At 32.6% G+C, this 12,785-nt stretch overlaps 1 protein-coding gene across 2 annotated transcripts in view; it reads right to left on the reverse strand.

The window, feature by feature from the left end:
- Nucleotides 1-12,785, reverse strand: part of VPS54 (vacuolar protein sorting 54 homolog (S. cerevisiae)) — a 74,660-nt gene that overhangs the window by 29,490 nt on the left and 32,385 nt on the right. For both annotated transcript variants that reach the window (XM_004691446.2, XM_004691445.2), the window contains exons 7-11: nt 10,963-11,348; nt 6,043-6,169; nt 4,322-4,429; nt 2,480-2,535; nt 545-641 (exon numbers count right to left, since the gene is read on the reverse strand). In XM_004691446.2, the coding sequence (XP_004691503.1) occupies nt 545-641; nt 2,480-2,535; nt 4,322-4,429; nt 6,043-6,169; nt 10,963-11,348 (774 nt within the window). The remainder of the gene's footprint in view (nt 1-544; nt 642-2,479; nt 2,536-4,321; nt 4,430-6,042; nt 6,170-10,962; nt 11,349-12,785) is intronic.

The raw sequence follows: 12,785 nt of genomic DNA on the forward strand, positions 1-12,785 counted from the left end.
TGAAGGATTAATGGTAATTTGGTGGTAGAAGTGCTATAGTAACTATACCTGAGGGGGGAAATCCTATACTGTCAAAACCAAAACTCTAACAAGGGTACTTAACTATAAAAATAAACTCTGCAGTAAAGCATATCAGTTGAGCAATTTGAGTATGTACTATATATTAAAAACTATATTAATATTAACATTCAATAACATTAAATTAAATGTTTGGGAGGGATTTTTGAGTGTTTCACAATATTGTAGATGTATATAATCTAGAGACAGTCAAGCATTACAATTACATAACTGAAAATAGTATTGTATAATGTGTAAAGGCAAATAAGAATTGTATTTTATTGTAAGATAAGGCAAAGCATTAACAACTATAAAAATTGCCAAGCTACTCTAAGCACTTTAAATCTCAGTTATAACAAAGTTTCTTTAGAAAAATTATAAAAACAAAGAAATTGCTTACTCTATTTTGATTCTATATGTATTTATTTATCTAGAAAGCTGACAACGTATGGATATTATGGACAAACTAATAATCACATAAGCTTACCTTAACTCTCTGTAGGAAAATTGTAAATTTAGAGAATATATCATTTAGTAGATCAAACCACTGAGGAAAATTCAACATTCTCATCTGATCTGCAAGCCTAGAAAAAAATAATTCATACAAAAACAAAGACTGTGTTTGGGTCACACAATCCCTACAAGTAGGAGAAAACTATATCTACTCCTAGTAACAGGAGATATCATTAGATATCTAATTAAAATCAGTGAATTGTGCCCTTCCTGGTGGCGCAGCAGGTTAAAGCACAGCACTGAGAATCTAAAGCCGCTTCCCCATGGGTTTGATTCCCGCCTGCCCAGGAGGTGACCACATGGCGTAGCAGACCTCTCCTGACCCACCTGCTGCCCCCCTCGGCAGTGTACTTCGTTGATCTGCCTGTTCTGCTCCCCACTCTGTCTCTGGTGAAGCCTCTCGCCACCCCTGAGCCTCTGGCCTGTACCCCAGTTCTGTATGCACAAATAAATAAATCTTTAAAAAAAAAAAAATGTCTAATGCTAACCCAGTCAAGTATAATGATTATCATATAGTAATTCCACATGACTATGCCAAATGACCAAAAGAGTAAACTTAAAACTAATTTTTGTTAAAGGCAGAAAAAATCCTTAAATGGCATCTTTCCCAACAACCTTAATAATAACCTACTTTTCTAACTATAAACTAGAAAAGTACTTTTCCACATATGAAAGGTAATACAGGTCCAAGAGCATGGGCTCTTGGACCACACTGCTTTAGTTCACTAGCTATGCAACTCTGGGCAACTTACTCAATCATGCTCTAATTTTCTCCTCTTAATACCATTCATGGTATAAAAAAGTGACATTTAGGTATTAACCAATATTATATTAATATTTATTATATTAGCACATAAACATTTAAGTACAAATATGTACTTAACATATATTTGCATATAAATAAATGTATAGATAACTGCATTATACTATCATACTGCACAGTAGTCAGTATAGGTAATATTTGGACAGCTGACATTAATAATTTTAAGGTAAAAAAATTAATGTAAAATAGAATTCCATAAAGGTATTTTACAGTATCACAATGACCACTACTCTAAATTTTTAATAAATGCTGCTGAGGTCATGAATTTATTTTCAAGATACTTCTATACTGCAAACATAGAAAGCTGTCTGTTTAAGTTGAGACAATTCCTTGGGGAAGAAGAAAATAAAAAACAACTGACTTTAGGTCCAAATGCCTCAATAATTTGTTTCAATGACCAGTGACTTCTGCCATTTTTAGAGTAGTTTCAACAGTTCAAATTGAGTTTTCATTTGGTTAATAATGTGGAAATTAAAATTCCATAATCCACATGAGTTTGGCCTCAAGAAACTCAATTGTTTTGCTATTTATCTTAGGTCAGTCACTAAGATAAATGTGAGTAATTCATACTTAAAAATTATAACTGTTCTCAAAATAAAAGAATTGCAAGAATAAAGACAAAAATTTGCTGATATGGGTAATTCAAAATCATATTAAAATTTCTCAATTTTAAACTGGGTTCTGATTGTATAAGTAAATAATTTATATTTGACACACTTTCTATGAATTATCTTCAGTTCTCCCCTTAATATCTACATTATATTCCTGTCCATCTACTCTCTGCTCTGGGAGAGCTTGGAAAACTAGGAGCTCTAACAAAGCCTAGAAAGAGGAAGATACTTAACTGATATCTCCACCTCCCTCCTGAAGAGTTTCCTCAGGAATATTGTCTTCCTCCAGAGAAGGGCATAGATTTCTTCCAATAACCACATATCCTGAATTTTATTAACTGCTCTTTTCCCTTGTCCCTTGAAGGTACTGATTTTTCTGTACACTACCTGTACCTTAGTGAAATCTCCCTCACTTTTAGTATAATGGGCAATCTTTTCCTTAACTGATCATTTCTAACCTAGTATTTATACTTACTTCACAACAGTGTCAGTGTCTATGTCTTCTATTCGTGAAATTTTGTTAATTACACACTGGAAATTAAAATAAAAACAATTTTATTTATGTCTTCCAAATTCTAAGTACTACATGTTCACTTATATATTAAAAAGGAACTCAATGAGGGAAATAATCATTTTGCCAGAAGTCTCCTGTCTCTTATACATAGTTAAATATGCTTAAAAAATAACTATAGCACTACTACACTTACCCTACTAAATCATTAGTAAATAGCAGTAAAATGCCCTGCTATTTAAAGTACTTTGAAATCATACACCAAAATCACAAAATTTAACACTTACAACCAAGGTAGAAGTTCCATATTTAAATTAAAAAAAATTCATTTTAAAGGTTATATTTCCTTACATCACATAAAACAATTTAAAGTTTAACAACAACAAAGCTTATATTTCAGAAGACTGGAAATTAAAACACAGTCATTTAAATTTATTTTAAAACATGACATACATATACAGAAAAACTGTTTAAATTATGCTAAAAATTTTGATAAGAAGTTTACCTCTATAAACAGAATTCAAATAATGAAATTGGAAATTGCCTATATACTCCTTTTTACTCCCCTTCTAGTCATTACCTTTTCCCAAAAGAAACCACTATACTTACTATACTTAATTTCTAACACTTCAGATTAATTTTGCCTGTCTCTAAAGTTTACATAAGAATCAGATAGTACATATTCCTTTGTGTCTGATGCCTTTGATTCCACATTATATATGTGATATAATTGCTCCAACAATTTATTCATTCACAATTCTATTAACTTTTTTCTGCTGCTGATGGATTGTTTCTAGTTTTTATTACAAATAGTGCTGCCATGAACATTCTTGTGTACCATTTAGTAAGCTTATGTAAGCATAAGTCACAATATATGTGTACTTAGTATATTGTCAAAATTTTCAAAACTGTGAGTGCTTTACTCAGTGATGGAAAAAGGCAAAATGGGGTAACTATAATCTTTTTCAGCTTGTTTAAATAAAACATTATATCCTAATAATGTATATTAACCTAAGGAGCATTATCAATTAAATATAATCAATGTATTAAAAACTATTTTTTCAAATACAGAAGAACTGATGTTCAGTGAATGAGATTCCTCTGAATTAAAAAAAAAAAGAAAGATCAGGGAAGATTAAGAAACAACTTCAATTTATAAATGAAATTTTAACTTATAACTTAAATAAGTTTTAATTTATAATTTATTAGAGATTAGGTAAGAGGAAATAAATATTTATCTACTGCTGATCTGAGTATAAATTGGTAGAATCGTTTTAGAAAAAAATTCTGGCTCTGTTCTAAACAATTTAAATATACTTACCATTCTCCAACTAATAATTCTACTTCTAAGACTCAATTATAAGAAAATAGTTTCAAATATGAAAAACCACCAAAGTTTATACCAATGATGTTTGTCAGTGTTCCTTACAGTACCAAACTGAAGACTAAATAAGTCAATTTAGGGAAAAGGTTAAAAAGGATTAACCACCAACATTATGTTGGTGAATATTATATAACCATTTAAAATTATGTTTTTGAAAGTTTATATAATGAAAATATGTTCATATCTGTGATTTTAGCTAAAATACATGTACGACATTAAAAATTAACAAGCTACACAAAGAAGTATCTTAAAGTGATAATCTTTTGACTGAAAGGGATATGCTTTTCTTCTATATTTTCTATTTTCAATGTTCAAATAAATGAGAAAATATTATTATGCAACGTACATTATTACTAGGATCTGCAAAAAAACTTTTTACAAAAGATTCTAGACCAAAATGTAAGAAAAAAATATATAATTACCTGTTTAATGATATTCTTTGCTGTAATAATCATTTCTTCACTATAGATTTCTAAAAAATTAAGTTTCCTTTGTTTTAAAAGTCCAAATACAAGAGATACCAGTCTTTCCTATTAAAATAAAACATATATAACTTCACACTCTATTCTCGGAGGAAGAAATATTCAACATCAAGGATTTTAGATTGATCCTCTATCTCTACCCTACATATGGTATTTTGTAGAAGCTTAAAAGAAATCCTTCCACAGCAAGCTTGTCATTATATTTTCCTAAAATCTGATCATTTCTAAAAATGGTTAAATCATTCCATTACAGGGGATCATGAGAAGTTGGTTTAGGAGCAAAACAATAGAAGAGGATTTTTTAGCTGAACTTCCAACAAGTAGTTAGAAATGATCCTATTCAAACCTTGCTAACCAAAAATATTCTATGAAACCCATACTTTTATTAACTTTGTAATATTCCCATAACAATTTCATTGATTTGTCATTCACTTACAAAAATATCTAGTTTGTATTTTAAACTAAGGTAATTCAGTCAATCTGCCTGTTCTGGTCCCCACTGTTTCTGGTACCTCTGGCCTATACCTAAATTCTTGTATGCATAAATAAATAAATCTTAAAAAAAAAAAAAAAAAGCCCCAAGCCTGCTGGGAACTATCATCTAAGAATTACATTTGTTATATTTTGCCAGTTTTCTTTGGGTAGAGACATGTGCTTTTAAATTAGTGGTCTAAAAGACTAGACTAATGGTCTATATGTTATCTGTAAATTAACTGTAATGTATACAAAAATATGCTGCTCAGCTTTTTTGGTAGCAATAAGCATTGTGTAGTTAATAAATAAGAAAAGCCTAAATACAATCTATTTGTATAAAACATGTTTATAATAGGTATTTAGTGAATGTGAAGGTTTGAAAATAGCCACAGGATGATAATCATTTTTTATAAGGCATATGCCAAAGCAACCATTCATGTGGATATTAACTAATCTGTCCTATATCTACACTTTGAACTCACTATGTATCTATGAAAAACTGTTTTAACTCTAATTTTATAATTAATATACAAAGTTATTGTATTCTCTAATACCATAAGATAATGAACAGGTAAATGGTAAAGACATACAGTGAAGGGCTTCATATATCTGATAGAACTTGAAATTTAAGGGCCCTTGGGCCCTACATAGGGGTACATGGAGTGAAAGCGCAGCACTGCGAAGCTCTGGGCAGCCACTGCAGTATGCGTTCAATCCCTGGCCAGGGAGGTGACCCACATAGTGCAGCAGACCTCTCCTGTCCTACCCACTACTCCCCTCAGTAGGGTAATTTGGGGCCCTCCCTGGTGGAGCAGTGGGTTAAAGCACTGCACTAAGAAGCAAAAGCCACTTCCACATGAGTTCAATCCTGGCCTGCCCCAGAGATGATCCATATGGCATGGCAGACCTCTCCTGACCCACCCGCTGCTCTCCTCAGCAGTGTACTTTGACAGCCTGCCTGTTCTGCTCCCCACTCTGTCTCTGGTGAATCCTCTCACCGCCCCTGCACCTCTGGCCTGTACCCTAGTTCTGTATGCACAAATAAATAAATCTTAAAAAAAAAAAAAAAGAATTTGAACTTTAAGATAGTTTTGCTTACACTAATCTGAGAAGAATGTATTCTAAACTAAGGTTGTTAGGAATTAACACTATGACATCAATTTCATTTCAGAGCTCAAAATACATACCTCTTCTAAAATCTGACAGTCATCTTCCAGTGGTCTATTTAAGTCACTGTGAGAATAAGTAGAAAATTCTGCAATCATCATTTTATCTATCAGTTTTTCTAATTCACAAAGCTGTGATCCCAAATGCCTATGAAGGAAAAGAAAAATGTTTTATATATATATATATATATATTCATTAAATATTCAAATGTACATCATAATCAGGTAAACCAGCTGACAAAACTTTCCTAGCTGACAGTACTTGAGCAAATAATGTAATGTTTTTGTAAAATGGTAACTTTCAACTTATCAAAACTGCAATAATAGCTTTATATAATCTCCCCAATACTAATTTTCTCTTTATATCTTTAACCCCCATTAAATGGGTTATAGAAAACCAGGATACAGAAATTTCAGGATTGCTTTCCTGTCTTCTTTCACAGATAAAATATTCAGATATTTGAAGTTTGTTCCTTATTAACTATTTACTGTATATCAACATCAGTAGTTCATTAACTATTCATTTATTCAGCAAACTTGTAACAAATAAAATATGTGACAGGATGTGTTCTGGGAGGGTATAAATATCTGAAGGACTATCAGTATACACTGTCTCAATTCTCTGTCATTATCAGTTTGAGTTACTGAATAACATCCCTCTGGTCATTAAACTGAAAGTCAATTCACAATATGTTTAAACTGGAAACACTAAAACTACCAATATACAGGGCCCTCCCTGGTGGCACAGGGATTAAAGTCTTGGCACTACCAAGCAATATCCAGTCACTATGCCATGAGTTTGATCCCTGGCCAGGGAGATGACCCACATGGCTTAGCAGACCTTTCCTGTTTCCCCCACTGCTCCCCTCAGCAGTGTTTTTCAGTCTGTCTGTCTGTTCTGCTCCCCTCTCAGTCTCTGATGAATCCTCCCACCCCCTTCACCTCTAAATTACACCCTAATTCTTATCTGCATAGATAAAAATAAATCTTTTTAAAAACACCAATATACAATCTATTCATAAATAAATTTTCACTTAAGATACCTCTCTTTTTAGTCTACCTCTAATATTGGCAGATCTTAGCTGCAGTTAAAGTGAAAAGGACCCTAATCTGGGGTGAACTGTGGGGGTAATATAGGCAAGTACTATTAAAGGGATTTGGAATCTTTTCTCTTGAAAAAACATGCATTTATATCCAAATGACAAGCAAGGTATTTCCAGCTCTGCAAGGTATTAAGGATGAGTACCATAATATACATAAGGATTTTTACCACACAATATAAAAACAACAGGGTGAAAACAGGCTTTATAAAAACAGTAAAAATCTAGGTAACTGGGTTAGTTTAAGGTATTTCAAAACATAAGTGAAATATGCTAACAGGAAATCTATATTTTAGTGTTAAAAAAAATAAAAACTACCACCTTTTAAGGCAACTTAAAAACATTTATATTTAAATGTTTAAATTTAATCTAAGAGTAGGCAATTAACATTTATAATTAAATAAAGAACATCTAAAAAAATCTTACATTTACTGGGGTGGAGGAGCCACTTAATGTTTAATGTTGGCCACTGTCTTTATTTATTAACAAATATATAACACATTAACAAAATCTGTTAATGTCAGTAAACTTTTAGACAAATCCATTGTTCTTTTATAAACAACATATGGTAATTAAGTACAAAGATAATGGTGAAAAAATCTGATAACTGAAAAACTATAGATTTGTTTAACAGTATGAACATTATTTCTTAAAGCTAATTAGATGGTTAATAAGATTCTCAGAAATGGCACCAACATCTCACACTAAACCAATTTAGAAGATATCCACTATATAAACTAAAACATTGCCATAAGGGAAATCTGGCAATGTCTAGCAAAATTACATGGGTAATTAGCCTTTGACATAGGATTCTCACTTATCAGAATCTGTCTCAAAAATGTAATCATGCATTGCTTAATGACAAGGATACATTCTGAGAAATACAATGTTAGTCAATTTTGTCACTGTGTGTCAGTGAGTAGTTATATAGGACAACATAGCACTACCTACACTACATACCTAGGCTATATGGAAAAGTCTACTGGGACCACTGTTACAATATTCAGTCCTTATTGTTGACTGAAAACTCATTAAGTAATATGACTCTATGATGGTTAAAAATACAAAAGAACATATGCTTACTGTAGTACTGTTGGTAATTACAAATGAAGAGAAACAACCCAAATATTGACCAGGTGACTAGTTGAATATATCATAATTAATACAGTATACTTTTAAGATTCGATTATTTTAATTTCATTCAAAGACATTTCAAAAACATCTTTTCTGACTTTGTACTCTGAATGATACCCCTACACACAGACACACACACACACACACATACAGTATATCCAAGATTCTTTCCCACCCTTCAAGAATTATTTTTTGTTCTCTTGGGGTCCTAATCCCCATTAAAAATGCATATTGTAGAGTGATTTCCAGAGTATACTGTAAGGAGCAAACAACAAGGTCGAAAAAAGTATTTATAAATGCAAATACTTATATCTAAGATAAGGAAGACAGAGAGATGAACAAATGTGAACTAAAACTTTTTTAAATGGTGACTTAAAAAGTAGGGAGGAAAAAGAAGGGGAGTTAAGATTAAAGTTAAATTTCTCTGAATATTTTTTGCTTCATAGATTTGACTTTGGAGTCATGCCATTACTTAACTTCATCATAAAATATCACATTAGAAATTAATCCTTAATATCCAAAAGAAAATTTTTTAAAAAGAACTTAAGTGTGTATCAAATTATTGACAAATTAACACAAAAAGAAATTACTTCTTCTTTGCTTATTTTGAAATTATATTATTTTTTATTGAGGTAATATTGGTTTACAACACTGTAATATTTGCTTAATAAGCATTTGAATGCCATTAACCTCATCAACATTTAAATTAATATAGGTCATAAATGACATTGTCACAGTGATTATCATTCATTTTTATTAATAAAAAATTTTCACTTCATAAAAAATGATTAAAAATATATCATAGTAGTTGGCCCTCCCTGGTGGCGCAGCGGGTTAAAGCACAGCACTGAGAATCTAAAGCCGCTTCCGTATGAGTTCGATCCCCGCCTGCCCCAGAGGTGACCACATGGCGTGGCAGACCTCTCCTGACCCGCCCACTGCTCCCCTCAGCAGTGTACTTCGTCCATCTGCCTGTTCTATTGCCCACTCTGTCTCTGGTGAGGCCTCTCGCCGCCCCTGAGCCTCTGGCCTGTACCCCAGTTCTGTATGCACAAATAAATAAATCTTAAAAAAAAAAAAAAATATATCATAGTAGTTGAAACTGTCAAATTTGCAATAATTTAGACACAAATTCATTGTTTTTAAAATTGTAAAAACGAGTAAATGTGCAAAAGATCCCTTTTAATACCTATAAATTTTGCAATGGACTAACACATCCCACTGTGTAAATTAATTAGTGTCCACACTAAAAAGAGGGTCTCAAACTATGGAGTTTTTACAATGATAACAAATACATTATACTAACACAGTAGAAGTCCCTTTGAAGAAAGACAAAAAGAAATCTCGTTTCAAAATTTCATTTTAAAAAGAATAAAATCATGCAGGAACCTGTTACTACTTTAATTCCAAGTCCTGAGAAAGTTGAGAACCCAGAGGTAACTAGAAACCAGCCTTGTCAATTCTAAAGCACATTATACTTGCCTAGAGAATTTAAAAATATGGACATGCAGACTTACCTTAAAGTAAGTCTGACTTAACTGATTTGGGTGTAGTATGTTATACCTTTCTGAGATTCTAGTAAATAGCTAGGATTAAAAACTATAGTCATACAAAAACTATAAGTAGTCAATTAGGGACAATGATGTTAGAAAGAAAGAGAATAAAAAGAGTCGAACAGTAAAGAGACAATATACATATGTTAACATCCTGGATTAATTCATATCCCACACATGTGTATTAGGACGTGTATATACAACTCTAGCCCAAGATACTTGAGGACCAATAGAAAGAGTAAAAAACAATAAAACAAAACAAAACAAGCCAAAACCGCAAATAACATTAAACATACTAAAGTGTTATAAAATTTTATTGAAATGAGACATCTTTTTGTCTTTCTTCAAAGGGGCTTCTACTGTGTTAGTACTGTGTTAAGGGTACAATGTATTTGTCATCAATCTAAAAATTCCAGTTTGAGACCCTCTTTTAAATGTGAAGACTAATTAATTTACACAATGGGAAGTGTTAAATGTTCTGGGAATTCAGAAATTATCACTAAAGTTTATAAAGAAAGTAACTTCAAGGTAAAAAATACATAGAAAAAAGAAAGCATACATAAACATTCCTTTCCAACACTGACTAAGAGACATTTATATTAGCAGTACCAAAAAAATCATAAAAAAAAAAAACACAAGAATAATGGACCCTCCCTGGTAGCGCAGCGGGTTAAAGCACAGCACAAAGAAGCCTAAGCCACTTCCACGAGTTCGATCCCCGCCTGTCCTGGAGGTGACCACATGGTGTGGCAGACCTCTCCTGACCTGCCCGCTGCTCCCCTCAGCAGTGTACTTCGTCCATCTGCCTATTGGGCTCCCCACTCTGTCCCTGGTGAATCCTCTCACCCTCCGCATCTCTGGCCTGCACCCCAGTTCTGTATGAATAAATAAATCTTTAAAAACAAAACAAGAATATTAAAGTTCTTTTTAAATAGTGATTTGCTTTAGAGTAATTTGATTATGGGTATATTTTGATATGAAGTTCCCCTACAAACACGTTACAAAGAAAACTATTTTCAAAAGTCAACAGATCAACATGAAAGAAAAATATGCCTATTTAGCTTTAAATATAGTCATAGTTCTAACATCACACACTAAAATTTACACTTAAAAATTCCTAACATTATTTCTAATGATTTATTTAAGGGACATACCGGAAACTGTGAATGCCCTGAAGTTCCTGCTGTAGAACCTCCTGTGTTGTAGCTATTAAGTCCAATGCTCCAACAAATTCAGAAGTAGATAACAACACCTGTACTGTAGGCTGAGTCTGGTGTACAGTTGCCATTAACTTCAGTTTATTATACACTTTCACACAATTATTTCTGCTAAGTGCCAGTCTTAAAATGTGTAGTGATCCTTCACACATTACTTTATCAATCTGTGCAATTTTATCTCGAAGCATTTTTACAGCCTGGGAAGTTTTCTTGAGGTAGTCCTGCAATTCATGTTGAGAGGTCATTGCGTGAAAAAATGCTTCTGAACGTAGGGAGATCTGGTGAGCAATGTTTACTTCCACAATATCCAGATAATAGCTCAGCTGAAGAAGGAAAGGGAAAAAAAAATCATGGAATATTATAAGTATACTTTCCTTGACTATCCAAATACTTTCTGAAAATAATAAGAGATGAATTTTAAAATGAATTTTGAAACCCACTGTGTGAACTTTGATTGATTTGGAATTTGTGTGTGTGGAGTTATTAGGCATAGCTAAAAGGAAGATTAAATAAACATAAGATAAAAGAATATGCTCCTGCCATTACTGCCTTCTAGGCAGTACAACTTACTTTCTAGGAAGTAAGTGTACTCAGAGTCATCTCAGATTATAATTTAGTTTCAGAAGTTCTAAAATGAGGCATCCCTCCCCCACATCACACATCATTTATCTGACTAAAAGATGTTTATAGTAATCACTAATTGACTTCTTCTATCAGTCTCTGGTGTTTTATATCCAACATTTTCTAATTTTAACAATCTTGAAATCCAGATACTATTGTTATTTACAAATGACATTAATTTGAATAAAGCCATATGCTTAATAAAGTAGCAAAAACTAAACTCTGAACCCAGATCTATGTGACTCAAAGGTTGAAACACTTTCTACTGTATTGTGCTACTTCAAAATGCTAAAGAATCTGTCTAGTCACAAACTATAAAAGTACTAGAATTATTTGGAACTTTTTTTCCAAGGCTGCATACTTTATACTTTTTTTTTTTTAAATATTTACTTATTTATGCAGACAGAACTGGGGTACAGGCCAGAGGTGCAGGGGTGATGAGAGGATCCACCACAGATAGAGTGGGGAGTAGAACAGGCTGACTGATGAAGTACACTGCTGAGGGGAGCAGTGGGTGGGTCAAGAAAGGTCTGCCACACCATGTGGGTCACCTCCAGGGCGAGGATCAAACTCATGCTGAAATGGCTTTAGCTTCTTGGTAACCTGCTACACCACCAGGGAGGGCCTGCATACTTCATACTTTGAATGTTATCTCTACCAATTTGTCAAATTCACTTTACTTCCAACGTATTTTCCTTGTAAAATGTTGACAAACGCCTTACACAACTAGTTCACATATATTTATTTGTAACATTATCAAGGCTAATTCCTAGAACATGTTTTATAATTTTCTAAGTAATGTTCTAAGCAACTGCTTTCTAATTTCAAATATGGACTTGGAAAACATGAATTGTCTTTTCTTCCTAACTTTATATGCTTTCTTGGACTATATTACCTTTCCCTTTCTCTCCTTATTAAAAATTTTTCAAACTAAAGTTCAAATTTTAGGCATTATCTCTGAATATCTCAAGAGAATTCATGGTGTTAATGGGCTTTCAACATTTAGAAATCATAAAATTAGATCATTTGGTAACAAGAGTCTATTTTCTTAAAACCACACAAGGTCACACATTTCTTCAATAATCTACTGTAATATATAGTAAGTTCCAAACACAGTGTAAATCTTCCACAGTGTAAAT

The sequence above is a fragment of the Condylura cristata genome, unplaced genomic scaffold, assembly GCF_000260355.1.
Source record: "Condylura cristata isolate star-nosed mole 26May11 unplaced genomic scaffold, ConCri1.0 scaffold00031, whole genome shotgun sequence".
NCBI lineage: Eukaryota > Metazoa > Chordata > Mammalia > Eulipotyphla > Talpidae > Condylura > Condylura cristata.